Genomic DNA, 18,231 nt, shown 5'->3' on the forward strand with positions numbered 1-18,231 from the left:
TGGGCAACAAATGAATTCGACCAATCAGCCAATCACAGTGTCGCATTTGCGTATCTTTTGTCCCTCACGGAGGCACGCGTATACCACTTCTATGCGATCCTACCTTCTATGGCAGAACCAGAACGGAACGGCTGTAAACTAAAATAGTAAAATAAAAAGATACTTTGCTTGCTAGATTCGCGTCTCCTTGCCTAAGATTATGTAAAAAGAAATGAGTACCGGGACTGAACAGATATTTCTGCCTGATTCCGCGAGCAGCTTACCTCACGGAATCGAAATGAGGTCGATGAGGCCCGGTAATGGAGCGCCGACAATCAACACAACCAATCTTGAGAGTAAGTACTGATTCATTATTTTGTGCAAGAACTAACTATACTAATTTTTAAGGCTCCAAAGTATAACTCAGAGCTAACTGTGCCTAAGATCGTGCTGGGTGGAGTACCCCTAAAAGTCGTGGGCAGCTTCAGATATCTAGGGCATATGCTCACCGGAGATCTGAAAGACGATTTGGATTTGGAGCGTGAGAGGAGGGCTATGGCGGTAAGGGGCAATATGGTTGCCCGCAGATTTGCACGGTGTAACACACAAGTAAAGTTAACGCTCTTTAGGGCATATTGTCAAACTTTTTACACGTGCAGTCTGTGGGCAACATTTACGCAGAGGGCCTATAATACGCTGAGAGTTCAGTACAACAACGTCCTGAGGATGCTGTTGAAACTGCCGAACCACTGTAGTGCCTCTGGCATGTTTGCAGAGGCGCGAGTAGATGACTTTTACGCCATTAGGCGTAAAAGAATAGCGTCTCTGCTGAAGCGCGTGCGTAGCAGTGATAACAGCCTCCTGAGGACGTTGTCCGAACGTCTGGACTGCCGCCTCACAAAATACTGGGTAGAGGTGGTGATAGGCAGGGCTAAATAACCCATCTTGCCCCGTGTTCCTCTCTGCACGCTATGTATATGCAAGTATATGTTAAGGTAGTAAATAGTAAATAGTTATAAGTTTTATGTAAGTACTAACATAGGATGTAAGTTCTTCTCTTAGCTAACAATAATATGGATCTGTATGGTCTGAAATAAACAAATTTTATTTTTATTTTTATTTTTTTTATTTTTATTTTTTATAGAATCGATATGTACCTATATCCATATTTTATTGACTCATTTTAAAGAGTAGAATAATTAAACCTTTACAAGACCTTTCCTTTTTTGTTCAAGTATGAAAGTATATTTACTTTTAAGCGTTATTTTATTAGCCCTTGCTAGTTTAGTGTGTGTGAAAACTCACCTAAATTTTGGAAGCTGTTAAGACAGATGGGTAGGTAGCCCAAAACCGAAACCTAACAATTCTTAAAATGGCAATGGATTCTAAGTAATTTGTTTTTAACTACACTTCAAAGCAAAGCTACTGATAAAATGAGTTTGAATTTAGTTATCAATTTCTTGTGCTTAACATTATATTGTAACATTTTGTACAGATGTGTCGGACTTCTCAAAGGTGTGTCGTGTGTGTGCGACTGTCACAGAGCTGGTGGTTCCCATCTACGGAGAAGAGGGCCTGCGCATGAACCTTGCTGATAAAATAAAGAGACATCTGCCTATCAAGGTACTGTGCACCGTAATTCATTATTTTCAAGTACCTACACACTACAGTATTTAAAATTGTACTTTTAGTTTTGCTAGCCCTATAGGAATAAAAATTTTAGTACTCCCGTATTGTTTAAAGTATTGGTAAAGACTAGACACATTGAAGTCCATATCTTAACGAGTTTGACTTCATTTATACTTCCAACCATGAAACAAATCAAATTATTCTATTGAATATATTGACTTTAGTTTAATAAATAATAAGTATGTATGTAGTCACACTTACTATTCTGGTTGGACCTCAGCTACTGGAGGGCTTGGTCAGTTTATTTAGTTTATGACATCTATTTCAGTTTTCATTTTAACTTGTCAGAGACTGGGAGTCTTCTGTAGAAACTTTGATCCTTGCTACAAAAAATCATTTTTAACAATGTCAAGACATTGTTTCTGTATTTACAACAGCTTTTCAAGTTTTCAAAGAAACAGCTGGCAGAAGTGTATTGACAGTGACCAGTGTTCTGTAGGTAACGGAGAATGATGTGCTGCCCCTGGTGGTATGCTTCCAATGCACCAGCACCCTCCTGGCGACGCACGAGCTGGTGGCGTGCAGCCTGCAGGCCGACGCGGCGCTGCGCACTGCATGCACTCAGGTAACAACACTCTTACCTGTCACATATGCTTTATTAAGGGGCCCACTGATTAACAGTCCGCCGGACGATATCGGCCTGTCAGTTGTTCGGAACTGTCAAAATTTTGTTCTAACTGACAGGCCGATACCGTCTGGCAGACTGTTAATCAGTGGGCCCCTTTATAGTGTGTAGTGTATAAATCCTGTTTTTTTCATGATGCCAGATGTCAATGTCAGTGTGCAAGCTGGACAGCAATTTAGCCGTGAGCTAGAGTGCGATAGAGATAGAAACAAGCTTGTCAGTATACGAAATTCCTTGTGCTAAGCGTCTCTTCTTTACCTTACAAAATTTGAATACATTTACTAGGCCCTTTCGTCTATAAAGGGGCCCACAGATTACCAGTTCGCCGGACGATATCAGCCTGTCAGTTGTTCGGAACTGTCAAATTTTGCTTTTAACTGACAGGCTGATATCGTCCGGCGAACTGGTAATCAGTGGACCCCTTAATAGACGGTTTAAGGTGGCTAAATAGATTGATAAGTGGTGATTAAAATGTATATGATATGTGCAGCGAGAGCATCAGGCGCAGCAGTCCCAGCAGCGGCAGGAGCAGGTGCTGGACGCGGAGGGTTTCGTCGAGGACCGACCAGACGAGTGAGTAAATTGACTACAGTCTACACTATTATAAATAATAAAATAACTATTTGTAACCCTTCTTAGTTAGTTCTTCCTAAATTGCAGCTTAGAGGGCCTTTGATGCTTTTACTGTAATCTATGGCAAGATATCCTTTAAAATATAGCTCATTTAGAACCTTTAGTGACCCTGTCAGTGTCTAGATTCAGAAGGTTGGAAGACAATTCTTATCTCGTTTAAATTAGCTTTACAAATGGCCAGTCAATGTTCTCGAATGATTTTTTGATTTCGAAGGAGTACTCAAATGTATATTCTTGCAGAGAGAAGTAAAATAATACAGAATTTTAACCTCCATACAACACAGAGCCTCATCATTGTTGTAGTTGGTGCTACATATTTAAGTTTAGCTTTGCTTTGTGAGTAATACATACTACCATCTTACTTATTTCATAACTTTTAATAAGTAAAATTGTAGGGACTTGGGATGTTTTCTGGCAAGTCTAATATGACTTTTAAAGTTAAGCGCAAAGTAAATAGCGGTACGACAGTTTTCAAGTGCACAAAGCCAAAATTCAAACATGTAAATTAGTGCCAATGACAGCTAGAGGCTCGCTCCGTTGTATGGCGATTAAAACTCTATTTAATTTACGTCTCTCTGGTTCCAGGGCCGTAAAATTTAAAGCGGTAGTTAAGAGCGTGCTCGTCAACTATTTCCACACCCTTAACATGGACGAGGGCGACGACTGCCAGTTCGCCTGCCAGCGATGCTCGTGGAGAGGCAGTTCCACAGAACTACTTATAGAGCATTTACACGCGCACCAAGTTAAGCCCGATACTGTTGACAGCTTCATACGACAATATATAACTTTTGAGGAACCGCTAGAGTCAGATGATGATACAACGGAAGCACCAACAATGAAATTTAAGCCTCCAAAGCCTGTAGCAGCTCATTGCTGTCCGTTCTGTGACAGTATATTCTCATCAACAGCGCGTTTAGAACTTCATATCGCTAACCATGTTGAAATCGGCGAAGATAGCGCTGTGGAGTGCTGCGGGGCGCTTTACAGCGAACGTTCATTATTCATCCAACATGCCCTTGACAAGCACGAACGCGCTCCGCCTCCTGGTATAATATGCCGCGCTTGTGGCCAAAACGCTGACTCGCTCGTTACTCTCTCCGAACACATCAAAAACACCCACACCGATGATGCTATCACTCGAAAAAGAACAGATCGCAATCCTAAAAGCAAAGACCAAAAATACATCTCAACTCCATGCCCGGATTGTGGAAAAACTTTCTCCAACAAATACAACATGGCAGTACATTTGCGGTCACATAAAGAAAAATCGGAAAAAATCCAATGCGAGTTGTGCAGTAAATGGTATGGTAGTCGCACCGCCTTGGTCAGCCATGTGAAGCTAGCTCATAGTGGGTTACTCCGCTTCGCTTGTGACATTTGTGGTGAATGGTTCCCTAATCGCACCGTCCGTGCCGTCCATGTCGCCTTACATACAGGGGAAAGACCGCATGTCTGTAGAGTTGAGGGCTGTTCAAGTGCATATAGGAGTCGCGACTCGTTGTTAAAACATTTGGATGCGCACAGAAATGAGCGGACTTATACCTGTCATTGTGGGAAGGATTTCAAGAGGAGGTGGCATTTAAAAAGACATCTGAAAACACATCAAGAAAGTGGTCCATTGAAGAAGAAGGAGTCGGATCCAAATACTGACGCAACTTGAATTGTCCGGAAAGAAGGATAGAACTAGTTAAACAGCTTTGAACTCAAGTAAGAAGCTGATGGGACGAAAATGATGAAGGGAGTAAAGACAGTGTCAGAGTAGGCTAACATGAAAGTATTGGATATGCAGGAAATATCCATGTAATTGGGACGATTTGTTACAGAATATGGATGGAAACGACCAAAGTAAATTATTAGCCATCGGGCACCATTCAGAGACCAAAGCATGTGTGCTGGCATGCGAAGTTTGAATTTGAGGCGAGAAGTACCTCACTCCAATAACTAAAGCGTTTGTTGCAGATCTTGGGCGGGAATTACTGAAGACAGTCACGATCCCGGTGTGAATGGCGAGGCTGACGGCGATGACCGAGCCTCGAGCGACGAGGACGACCGCCCGCTCGCCACCCTAGCTTCCGAGAAAGCTGACGCCTATACAAACTTCTACAACGCCTTGCTAAACTTTAGAAACCATTACCTAAACGAACATGACGCCCGCTACCCAGAGTTTACAGAGTCGAGCGAAAGCGAAGCGGAGGCAAACGGATCAGACGATTATGACGACTTGTCTAAGAATAACATGCGACGGGATCGCATGGATGAAGCTACGAGACTCGAATTAGCGAGCGCGCAGACCCGCATAGACGGCAAGACTTACTACACGTGTCGCATATGCGGCAAACATCTCAGCTCACCACACACTTACGTGTTCCACACACGAATACACACAGGCGAACGGCCATGCGTATGCCATATATGTGGGAAGCAGTTCCGAGCACCGAACGGCTTACAGCGACATCTCGCGGAAACCCACGAGCGGCGCCGCCGGCACGCGTGTCGACACTGCGATCGGACGTTCGCCAACTCGCAGAACCTAAAACAGCATATAAGGACGCATACGGGGGAAAGGCCGTACTCGTGCTCGCTTTGCGGGAAACGTTTTCGTCAATCGGGGTCGCTGCACGCACACAAGAAAACTCATATTGCGCTGTTGCCGTTCCGCTGCGCGCACTGTCCGGCGGCGTTTCGCCTGCGGGCGGGGCTGGTGCGACACAGGCTGCGGCACTCGGGGGAACGTCCACATAGTTGTGAGATCTGTGGTCGGTCTTTTAGGACGCGTGCGGATTTATCGGCGCATCGCACGGCGCACTCGCCGGCGCGCGCCCACGCGTGCGGCGTGTGTCGCGCCGCCTTCCGCTCGCGCCGCGCGCTGCGCCACCACACGAGGCGCCTGCACCCGCCGCCGCCGCCACCGCCGCCGCAGATACAGGACGACATGGCGATTCGATCTTACTTCGTCCTAGCGCCATTGTAGCCTGTTAACTACTTAGGTACTCGAAAGTGGAAACTGTACAGATGGCTTAGAAGGAGAGAGAAAATGAAAAATCACCAAAACACCTATAAAATATGATATTTGATGTTCTGGCAAGCTATAACATTGATTTTCAGTCATACTTTATTCTTCCAAGAACAAAAATTCAATACTCCATTTGCCAGTGCGAACTACAACTTACCAAACAATGTTTTAAAACTTTTGATATATTAATGTATTGTGAGAAATGATATTGGAATACAAGACTCAAGTGCGACCTCCCGCTTGCAGAGACGCGCCGCAAAAAGTCGAAAACACTCAAACAGAAAAGTCAGCGGTCCCTACGCGGCGGCGGCAGCACTGCTCCGCCTGCGGGCTCGGCGTCGCCGCCGGCAACCTCGCCAGACACATACGCACCGCGCACGCGCAATCACGCCCGCATACATGTCAACAGTGCCCGGCCACCTTCTCTAGAAGAGACCATCTCAAAGACCATGAGCGCACACATGGGAACACCCGGGAATATGTCTGCGACACTTGCGGGGCCGCCTCGCGCTCGGCGGCGGCGTTACGCATGCACAAACAAAGCCACAGACATCGACTACACGCCTGTTTGCACTGCGACGCACGATTCCGTCGCAAAGCGGAGCTTACCGCGCATGTGTCGGTGCATACTGGAGAACGAGCGCATGTGTGTCAGTGCGGCAAGACCTTCCGCCTGCGCGCGCAGCTGACGCGCCACGAGCGCACGCACCGGGACCCGCCGCGGTGACGCACGCGCAGCCCGTCCTGATAATGCAAGCTTGGAGATCCGCTGCGCTGACGCGAACAGGTCCGGTCCATGTTCCTCGCTTTGGCTTGCTATGTTAATGTATCATAAGACTGGACTGACTGATTAGTGATTACACGTCATTGCTCTTGCCTACTCACTTTTCTTTTGTCTGTCCATGTCCTTTAGATATTAAGAATGTGTATATCACATGCACAACAATGATATACCTAGTTAGTGGTAGCTGAAGTAAGAAAACTGACGTTTGCGCATAAATGTAATAAATTACGGCGTTCACACTTTTATGGATTATTGTATTTTCAACATTTATATTCATTGTAAGGTTCTATGCTTTCTTTTTATATTTTTACTTCTCTCAGTTTCCTCTACTTCTGGATACCACTAGTACAAATAAAAGTAAACTAATTACTAGAACTTACTTTGCGTAAATAGGCACTTTGTACAATAAAGTGTTTTACTACTGCTAAGAGTACTAAGTCAAATTATTTGAAAGTACCTAAACTAAACAGGCCTTCACATATTCTATCACTCGTTTAATTAATTCAAGCTAATATAGTATATTTATATACTGTCACGCGATGCGAGTCTCGCTTACTGAGTACCTACATACAAGTAGTGCTGAGGTACATATGACTAATCTATCGATCGAAATCACCACTGGCATGCGAGTTCTCAAGATCGAGGTCTGTCTAAATAACTCTTAATATTTGGTAACGTAACAAGTTTCTCACGTAACTAGCTCTAAATTGTACAAGAAACTAACCTACCTTATAAATGAGCCTCGATGCGGCCCCAACCAACGTCACCCCTCTCTTCCAGCTACCGGCGCTGCGAGTTCTGCCCCCTCGTGGTCCTCGGCGCCCTCTACAACAGCCACCTGCTGGGCCGCCACGCCGACCTGGTGTTCCACTGCGACGAGTGCAGCTCGTACGTCGCCCGCAGGCAGTTCCTCGCGCACATGACCCGCCACGCGCACCAGGTATGTTCATTGACATCAGCGACAGCTCGTTATCGCCAACTGGCCCCCACTGCTGGGCGTACCTCTTTGAGTAGGTCACCTGTACCGTTTCTGAGCTAATCTCATCCAGATACAGAGGTCCAGTACGTCATCGATATAGTAAAGAAGAGCTTAGAAAAGGCTTGTACAGTCGCCATCAGATATATCGGAGCGGCCAAGGTGCTCACAAATATCGGAACACGCCTCTATTGTCAGGGCGTTAGAGCGCGTGTTCAGATATTGTGAACACCTTGGCCGCTCCGATATATCTGATGGCGACTGTATACAAAAATACATGTTTTTTTTTAAATAACTATAACAGGTTAAAAAAGTGACCTAGGAAAACGCAAACATGGCCAATAAAAAACTTTCAAATCAACATTTTGATTGATTACTAAATGAAAAATATTTTACCTGAAGAATGTGCACAATGCACAACTCTTGTTTCATTTGGCGATGATTTTATGTGTCTTGTATATACGTAATTTAATTAACCGTTAATAAATCCTCAGTACGATGCGGAAGGGCGCCGCGCGGCCCCCAAGTCCCTCGCCGCGCCGCCGTACTCCCCGCCCTCCCCCTCCCCCTCCCCCGCCGCCGCTACCGTCACCACCACCGCGGCCGCCGACTCCACCACCGCCTCCTCCTCGCCCACTTCCGACACATTTAGCGACGGCGACGACGAGCGAGAAGACACACCACCACCGGAGTCGGAGCCGAACTACCGAAGTGAGAATCCTGAACTAAATCCTGGCCCGGATCGGCTAAATGTGGCGACCGGGTCGAATGCAGCGCCCGGTCCGAATGCAGCGGCCCGGCCGCCTCCGACAGCTGACCCGAAACCTGAACCCGTGCAATCAAGCTTCGTGTCTATTGATGATCCTCTTGAAAATCCTGTGCCAGCTCCAATAAATCAGCCAGAGTCTAACGCGCAGGTTCAAGAAACAAATGAGTCTAAGCCCAAGAAGACGCCGGTTGTCCGCCAATGTCCCCACTGCCCTAAGACCTACACGGCTTCTTCCAGCTACTTCTACCATCTAAAGTACACGCACGGTAAAAGCCGCGAGCACGAGTGTCCCACCTGCGGCCGCCGCTTCGGCACCCGCGGCGCGCTGCGCGAACATTCCTCCCTGCACGAGCCGACGCAAGGCTTACAGTGCGAGCAGTGCGGGAAACGCTTCCGGACCAAAGCGGGTCGGTATATACACGCGCAGACGCATAAAGATGAGAAAGAAAAGAGATTTGAATGCGCTGAATGTGGACGAGCGTTCCGCTGGCGCACGGAACTCAAACGCCACGTGACTAGACATGCTGCGAACCGTACGCACGCATGCGAGTGTGGACGCGCCTTTTCTGTGCGTGCCGATTTGTTAAGACATGCTCGCACACACAGACGTGCTGCGCATTTGTGCCCGCACGCGGGATGCTGCGCCACGTTCGCGCAACCGCGCTACCTGCGCGCGCACGTGGCGCGCAAGCACGCACCCGCGCCCGATAAGGCGCAGGCGCAGCGCAAGTCTGCGTAAACTGGCTGTTCACTGTCCCGTGCCCTCACATATGGGTCACGGCAAGCCTCTATTACAAAACTGTAAGGTGACAGTGGGGACAGTGAACGTGTTAAGACTTTGTAGCATACGTGTACTATAACTAGATGCTAGGTGACATTTCTTTAGGTCGGTTTAAAAGATATCCATAAAGGATATCCATTCCATACCTATTTTAGGTATAAACCTAAAATATCCATTCCATACCTATTTTAGGTATAAACCTAAAATATCCATTCCATACCTATTTTAGGTATAAACCTAAAATAGGTATGGAATGGATATCCTTTCGATTAAAGTTTCACATGCTGATCTAGAATCTTTAATGAATGAGTGACAATATTGTTGCGGGTTCGACCCTTTGTCTTCAGTCAACAAAATCTCTTCTAGTGGACGTATGCTCGTCGAAGCATCATTTCTATTATCAAATTAAAACTGTGCCGCCGACTGAGAGTCATTATAATCAATATACTTATTTATAAGTACCTTAAAATACAGATATAACATACAAATAGTCTTCACACAAGTGTCCTAGACTAAAGTTTGTAATAATTAAAACATGTTTACAATCTTTATTCTTTTCATGCTAATTTTGGGTCAGTCGCCATCTGATACATCGGAGCGGTCGAGGTGATCACAAATATCTGAACCAAAGCCTCTATTATCAAAACGTTAAAATGCATGTTCAGATATTTTTGAGCACCTTGGCCGCTCCGATATATCTGACTGCGACTGTACTATCAGCGACACTCATTTAAGATCACTCACGAATTGTCAGTTAACAGTGTGGACGATGTGGAGGTGATTCACGGAAGCTGGCACGAATGGAATTAACGAAACCTTCATTGTATGAATGACACCTGTATCAGTATCGGTATACACTCAGAGCCACCATTTTATTGGTTAATGTGATACACACATAGATATTTTCAATCTCTCATTCATTCCATTCGTCCCAGCTTTTGTGAATCGACCTGTGGCCCGTTTCTCAAAAGCTTGTAACTTGTAATACAAGCGGATATCACTTTTTGACAGCTTTTGTTAGAAAGGGACAAGTTACGAAGTACGATTATGTCGCTCTAGCTCTAGACACTTGTATGAAGACGCTCCACGGAGCGTGTTTAAGCTCAAAAAATAAAATAAACGTATTCTTCTAATTGCGACTTAATACTTAACGTATGTTAGTAGCCAAAGATATACAGGAATAATTTTCGCTTTGGCAGAAGTATTTGATGGAACGGGAGACATTTAATATTACTTGTATCGCATGGCGTATGATTTGTGTTTAGAATATACTTATTCTGTATACTTACAGGACGCCTCCGACTTTCGGGCTATAAATGCAAAAGCAAGGGCGGTTCCAAGTTCCAACGAACATTTTTATCTACAAGTTTAATTAAATATGTACTTATTAACTTGACACATTCAATGCCAGCGCGAGCTACGCGCTACGAGCGTAGCCTAACATGGGAAAAACCGTATGTAGCGAAAAACGACTACCACCAGAGAACCCGCCTAGCGGGTCGCTTGCAGTAGATGCGTTAAGGGTTATGCCAGAGATTGCAGACCCACTTTATTATTATTTAAATCGTTCTCTTTAGTTATTCTGAATAATATTTTCGTTGTTTTATTTCCTTTACGGAAATCTTGAATGTAACTGGAAAGTTGCTGATTATGATTAATTTATGTTGCAATCGTTTCACAAAATTCTATCTTTGTTATTATTTAGTTGATAATTACCTATATTATTATATGTAAGTATATGAATGTGATTTGATTTAGAATCTGATTCTGTCAACATAGATGTAAGACTGAATATGTAATAAGTGTCTTAACAATAAGAACGCTTGGTTAGAATAAAATACTTCTTTTAGCATTATGTTGTTTTATTAATAACACTTATCAGTAGTGATAGTCTTGGCTTGGATACACATGGTAACATGCAAACTTACAAAAACGGTTTCGTCTGGCGTCTTTGGCAGTTTTTGTAGCCTTTGCCTGTCTGATTAGATATAGCTAGAGCTTTGTTAAAATTAGCTACAATAATCAATATGCACATGAAAAAATATTGCTAACGTATTTTTGGGCCAGCCTGTATAAATATGCTAATTGTTTAATAATAACTGTAGGAGAAATGAGAAGTGTTTCAATATTTATTGTACGATTATAATAGGTACAGTTTTACATCGTGGAAATACGCAGACTACTGCCAGTAACAGAATTTAATTTGAATTTTAAACAACTTTTGTTCAGTAGCTAGATCTACTGGAATCTTAGAGGATATAACCAAACGGAGACGCCATGTCTATAATTTTCGGTACAAAATAGTCTGCCGTTTTTTGCGGGGGAGGGGCACATCAAATGTATACGTAAGGTAAAAATAGCCATGTCAGATAAACGTCAGTCCATACAATGTGGTTGACCATTGGCCGCCTATTTTCGACAGAAGGGAACGCGTGTTAAAATGACCACTCCGTTTGGTTATATTCACTAAGACTGGAATAATATAAAATAAACAAAACCAAGTAAATAAATAAAAAAATCTAACTGATACAAAATATAATGAATCAATGCATGTTTTGTACATAAACTTATAACTAACATTTATATTTATCACATTAGCTTACGATAACTAGTATTAAATAAAATATATTTATGACTTTTAAATCAATAAAATTTTAATTAACGTATAAACTCTAACAGAGTAAAGGATGGTATGGTTTTTAGGTTTTGGGCTCGTTTTTATGTTTAACGCGACAAATGCAAGAAATCGCGACATTATTTACAAAACCTAAGAAACGGTTTTAACACGGACTTGGCCTATATAGGAGCTAACTTATATATTTCATAGATAATTTATTAGAAAATCATGGAAGATCACAGCATAATCTCGAATAGCCTGCTAATTTAAATTTATTGTCTAACGAAATACTTTCTCGATTGCTCTCAATGAACTATTTATTATGCCAATTCAGGTCGTGCGCACATCATACTTTTTAAAGACATAATTTCACGGACCACATTAAATCGTACGTATTGGGGACATTTTAGAGTGTAGTCAAAACGCAATATGTTTTCGGTTTTCCAATGTTTATTGAACCAGGAGGAAAGCGATAGCTTCCAGTATGTACTCTTGAGCGTAACGAGGGATTAGAGAGGGATAACTTCGCCTTTGTACTAATGACGAATGTTATTTTTCCTGTTTTGTTTTGATTTTTGTACAATAAAGTGTTTTACTACTACTACTACTACTAGATTGCCTCACTCGAGGTAAACATAGTTATTATTACTACATAATAATAGGGCTTCTAACGCGATTCTTGGCCTGCTTTGCTGGTTTTATGGCTTTGCTTAATCAGTGCCAATGTCCAATCAGCTTTCTAGAAATTACAGAAATATTTATAGAATACGTTGAGTCAACGACACTGATGGAATGCCCCTTTGATGTTGAATATGTCTATAGATATATGAGATCTAAATTGATTGGTTTTTTTATTAATAATAGACAATCCAACCTCTCAAAAATTACAATTTAAACAAACTTAAAATATTATTGCTTTAATAATAACTACTTAAAAATTGCCAATCAAAATATACATATAAATAGATTCATTGCAGAGAACTTTCCAAATATAAATAAAATATGTAACTATGTTAAGGTGCAATGGTTTAACTTCAAAAGCGGGGTGATTTTATAAAATTGCCAATATCTACTACAATAGTGGCACTATCTACTGTAGCATGTAACAGTAAGCATGATGTCTTGGTATAGTCTTTCGATTTGTAGCTGGCCCCGAGCCGCTAATCCTTTGTCTAATGTTAAGTAAAACCGCTCGTGCTACCACCTGCATAAAAAATCGTTCGGTCATTTTAACCGGTTATTGAATTACAACTCCTATGGAAATTACAATAAGATTCAAAATGAACTAATGGAAAAATATTTTGCGATGCTGTGTGTGGTCCCTCTATGGTTACTGAATGCCGGCGAGTTGAATGCTACAGGACCAGTCTAAAATGTGTCATCGAGATGCGTAACAAAGGCGCGTTCTCGGAGAGCGCACCTACACTGGTTTTTTGAGCGTTGGACTAGCCCGCGCTCAGGAGCCAATTAGAATAATTAAGACCCTTTTTTGCAGGTAAGTAACACGTGCGGTTTCACTTAACAATAGACAATAGGATTACCAGTTCGGGACCAGCTACAAATCGAAAGACTATAAGCGTTGCAGACGTGTAAAGTTTCAAGTAGTTTAGTAGATATTAGAGATTTTTAAAACTATCCCGCTTTCGAAGTTACCCATGCACCTTATTTATTAGATTTATATTGACGAAATTACACCGATCTCTATTGCAGGATCTGTGGCACAAAGAGACAGACTTTCTGTCTATAAATGCATCAAGCTGCGACCGTGGGTGTTTTTATATATGCTCCATATTAAACTACTATACTGCCCTGCTAAGCCGAGTGGCGCTATCTCAAAAGAAAATGCATTGCTAATTTATACTTTAGTTTCTATAACTGAGAATTCCATTTACAAAATCATTTGTTTTTGAGATTGCGCTTTTCGGCTTAGGAGGGCAGTATAGTTATGCCCAACATATAAAATTATAGTTAAAAAAAATTGAATATAGTTGTATTAATGTTCATTAACAGGGCTTATACCTTAGTGGACTTTCTCAACAGATGGATGGATGTTGTAGCTAGTAGTAGCAATAATACTACAGGGCATTATGGGTTGTAGTTATTTCCATTTGGCCTAAAGAACGCCCCAATATGTTCAAAATGTTGTAATCCATTCAACGAATCATTAGGACCCACAAGAAACACTTTCATGCTGCTATACATTTTCGTAAATTGATGTCTGTTTTTAGAACCAAAACGCCAGAAAATTATACCCTTTAGGTTATAGGTTATGTTGTTTAGCAGTCCTTAATACCTATTTACCCTAGCGATCTTCCTCAATGTCTTGCGGACTGGTCTGATGCGCCCTCCTCGCCTCCATGGGCGGCGTGCTGGTGGCCGGGGACTCGTTGACGAGGCGTTGCCTCTCGCGGTACATGGACACGCGGATGTTCTCGAGCTGGTGGTAGCGGCACAGCTTCAGCGTGGAGAACACGGCCAGGCCCACGCACGTCGCGAACGCGCCCCACGCGCCGAACTGAAAACAGGACCATGTTACTATTATAGTTTAAGCGACTATATCTACATTAAAATTCTAATTGACCTAGCGTTAGTGAAGGTCTCAGTTTCAGCTTGGTTAAAAAAGTTTAGTATGTCCGGATGTTTTCCTCTGAAGTTTGCATTTCTCAACTGTGTGAGCAGGATAGTTAGGTACTCGTTACGTTTTTTGGAAAATGGTCAAAATGGATCTATGGCTGGCACTTAAGACCATATGATGATAAATGACTGATAGACCATATGAGATAGATGATAATTGACTCAATGAAGTAAGTATTTTTTATTTTTAAATTGTTTTAGCTTATGAAGCTTATCGCGAGGTTGCAGCTCACAGAGTGTGACTGTACGGTGAGTAGGCACATGACGTGTTGAGTATTAGGGTCAACACGTCATGTGACATTTAAGGTGACATTTAATAAATAGAAAATATATTTAATAAAATAAACAATAATTCTAATTACATTTTCATAAAGGTCACCTAAATGCCACTCACGTAGGCCACTAGTATATAAGCACCAATTTACTCAATAAAGAAGTTCAGTATTCAGCAGACTCTCTAGTATTCATTATCTACCCGAACGCCCCACATTACACCACTAGTGCTAGTTTCTAACGTACTTTAGCTTTCCCGGATGAATAGCATAATGATTCGCGTAGGTAGTGCAAGCAAGTAAGCAAGGCTTCTTCAAATTCCACATACTCAAAATTACTGCTTTTAATAAGGAGGTATGTTACCTGTGCAGTTCCAATCTCCATGTAAAAATTGTTCGTGGATATGTTGTCCTTTTTATCGATGTCCTGTCCCGCCGCGACGTCACAACTGTGAATAAAATTTGAAATTGACTAAAACAATTCAATAACCATTATTAATTAGTAAGTACATATATGCTAAATGGCACAGCCATGAGCACTGGCTGTCCTTGTCTCGGTATGGCTGTCTCTGTCTGTAGTACCGTCGCGAACACTGTTAACTGTACATCGGTGGACCTTAAGCCTTTTGTAGTAAGGTCCACCGATGTACAGTTAGGAGTGTTGGTGTTTGTACCTGGGGAAGCGGTCAGTGACTTTGCGGCACCAGGTCATGAATCCCAGCGTGACGGTGACGGCGGCACAGACGACCAACGCACAGAGTAGCGCACAGCCGGTAGCACTGGCTGTCCTAGTCTAGGTATGGCTGTCTCTGTCAGTAGTACCTGGGGAAGCGATCAGTAATGTTGCGGCACCAGGTCATGAAGCCCAGCGTGACGGTGACGGCGGCGCACACGACCAACGCGCAGAGTAGCGCACAGCCGGTAGCCTCCAGGAAGGCCGAAAAGAACGAGCTGTCCTTATCACGGTACAGCAGCATGGATAATCTGTAAAGTAAAATATAGTTATAGCCGAGTCTAGATGTGATGAATACGCCGCTAGTACGCCTTTTCTTATTGAGTAATTATAGGCGCATTCATGGCAATCGTGGCGTGTTCATAAGATTTGGACTCTCTCTTTAGCCCGTTTCTACCCTTCGGGTGTAGGCCTCCTTCATTTTACGCCACTCATCACGGTTCTGTGCGACCTGGAGCCACTTCGATCAAGAGCCATACATTTACTATGGCGTACTTCATCTTAGAAAAACGGACGGATTATACTACCAATACCAAATACATAAAAACCTGATAAAAACAATATGAAGGTCAGAAATAAGAGCCAAAGTCTTATGATTTTCCAAGCCTGCAAGAGCTTGCTGTACATGGTCTGTGATGTGAAGTCAGCTGCTGACGTAGGCATAGTTGGCTCACCATGGAGGCCAGCACATCTCCTGCCTCACATTGTGCCGTATTACTACTTTACTACTAGCACTAGCAATACCATCGCCTACACCAGTGGTGGGCAAACTTTCTTCATGGGGGGCCAGAAAGATTAGGAAATTTAAGTGGAGGGCCAGAATTGTAGCCAAAATTTATTTTGATTTGCGATAATTGTGGACCAATGCCAATTGCCATATACTAATTATTTCATAGGACCAGCGGCGGGCCGGATAAAATCCATTCGCGGGCCGCAGATGGCCCGCGGGCCATACTTTGCCCACCACTGGCCTACATATATATACTTTATTCATGTAGGCCTAGCAACAAGCTCTTATGAATTGTAATTAATCATAATCTAATTATCAGAGCAATTTATTGATGTTAATATTATTCCATAATAAAATTGGATTATTATACATATCAAATTTAAGACTAAGAATTTCACAAAATCATCGTTAAACATTAAAAAGATTGTATAAAAAAATACTAGTCTAGAATTTCTACTACTAACCTGTATATCTGCACCAGACACACAACAAACAACAGCACTCCAATGGCGATGACATAGTTACAGTATGCCATGGACGCCCACTGGACGTTGAACTGCCCGTCCGTCTCTTGCCATTCACCTCCAGAGAAGAGCAGGCAATGACCTCTGTGCACACGAGAAAATATCATTATTAGTTTGTTGTTTAAAGAATATAGAAATTACACCTCGTCTTATATTAATGACAAGATCCAGAAGCCATTGTAATAAGACTGAGGCTCTCCAATTTATTTATTCAAAACACCATTTTCAAAATGGTTTTATTTGAGGTGCAGTGACTGCGGTGGCACCTCACGATTTAGCTTAGGAGGGCAGTATTGTTTAGAAAGGTTTGGAAATAGCTACCGACTAATCAGAAACAGCTCTCTTGAAAAATAGGCACTAGTTGTTAAAACTTTAACTAATTATTTGGAAACCAATTTTCTTTGTCACCACTGTAAACATTGTCCACACAAAGTCTTATGCATCAAATACCTACATATGTACATTGAAACATATGAGCTTTTGAACAGTAGTAATGTGTAAATACAAAATTAAACTGAACTATTGTTATCTGAATTCATTACCTAAATTAATAATTGACAGTTGTGTGAAACAAAATATTCCATTTATCAAGTATTTAATGTAAACTTACAGAAAAAAATAAAACGATAAACAAATTAGGTATATATGCTCATGGTGCTATTGTGGTTAAATGATTAAAAGTTAATCAACTAAACAAAAATATCAAGTCAAAATAGGAAAATATATAACATCATCATCAATCAATACTTATTTCAATATATTTAATCTGTATCAAAGATAACTCAATGAAACTAATTGTAGTATTGTTATCTCTCTTTTTACAGATAGTTGAAAGATAATAGATGGGCGTCAAGAATAAGTAAACAAATACAGACTTCAATATTGTTTTGAACGGTTGCACATCGTCACTTCTAAACAAAGGAGATTAAATCTTGTTGATACGATACATACCTGAACTCGTGAACGTGCATGCTCATCGGCACCATGATGCACAGAGACAGGATCAATCCGACGAAATATCCTGCGATCTGGCTCACCAGCACCACGTTTGTTAGAGCCATGGTGGGTTTAGTACACTAGCCAATAATAACCAAGAATTACGCTTTCACATAAAGAAACGGTAGGAGGCAATACTTTTTTTGTTCTAAATCTGTTGACGGATTTAAAGTTTAAAGATAAGCAGGCAAACAATCTACGCTGGATGAAAAATAAATACAAGTAATATAACATGAATACAACACTCACTACTTTGACAGTTCGCTGTCGTTGACGTCTGTCCCAATGACAAAAACAATCAGTTCGGCACACAGTTTCAAACGCTGGGCTGGAACAAACAAAGCGGTTTTTTATTAGCTTCAGTATAAATTACGTTCCAGCTTACGCGATTTCATTTTACTAATATGAAAATTTTTGTTTACTGATATGCAGAAATAACGTAGAGTAGGAAGTTATAGATTTAATCAAAATAAAAA

General features: G+C 42.1%; 3 protein-coding genes and 1 long non-coding RNA gene across 4 annotated transcripts in view; 3 read left to right on the forward strand and 1 right to left on the reverse strand.

Annotated features, from left to right (window-relative positions):
• Positions 1-18,231, forward strand: part of LOC134799385 (uncharacterized) — a 170,037-nt gene that overhangs the window by 17,318 nt on the left and 134,488 nt on the right. The gene's annotated exons all lie outside the window — the stretch shown is intronic.
• Positions 118-9,346, forward strand: LOC134799277 (zinc finger protein 408-like). The gene is made up of 6 exons (XM_063771655.1): positions 118-335; positions 1,475-1,602; positions 2,108-2,233; positions 2,784-2,866; positions 7,504-7,663; positions 8,194-9,346. The coding sequence occupies exons 1-6, from the start codon at positions 212-214 to the stop codon at positions 9,205-9,207; spliced, it is 1,635 nt and encodes a 544-aa protein (XP_063627725.1). The 5' UTR covers positions 118-211; the 3' UTR covers positions 9,208-9,346.
• On the forward strand, positions 3,573-5,979 carry LOC134799636 (zinc finger protein 26-like). The gene is made up of 2 exons (XM_063772074.1): positions 3,573-4,279; positions 4,886-5,979. The coding sequence occupies exons 1-2, from the start codon at positions 3,573-3,575 to the stop codon at positions 5,895-5,897; spliced, it is 1,719 nt and encodes a 572-aa protein (XP_063628144.1). The 3' UTR covers positions 5,898-5,979.
• Positions 13,811-18,015, reverse strand: LOC134799278 (transmembrane protein 179). The gene is made up of 5 exons (XM_063771656.1): positions 17,711-18,015; positions 16,700-16,843; positions 15,595-15,756; positions 15,137-15,221; positions 13,811-14,381 (listed from the first exon to the last, which is right to left on the reverse strand). The coding sequence occupies exons 1-5, from the start codon at positions 17,818-17,820 to the stop codon at positions 14,169-14,171; spliced, it is 714 nt and encodes a 237-aa protein (XP_063627726.1). The 5' UTR covers positions 17,821-18,015; the 3' UTR covers positions 13,811-14,168.

This window comes from Cydia splendana, chromosome 18 (assembly GCF_910591565.1).
Source record: "Cydia splendana chromosome 18, ilCydSple1.2, whole genome shotgun sequence".
Classification (NCBI taxonomy): Eukaryota; Metazoa; Arthropoda; class Insecta; order Lepidoptera; family Tortricidae; genus Cydia; species Cydia splendana.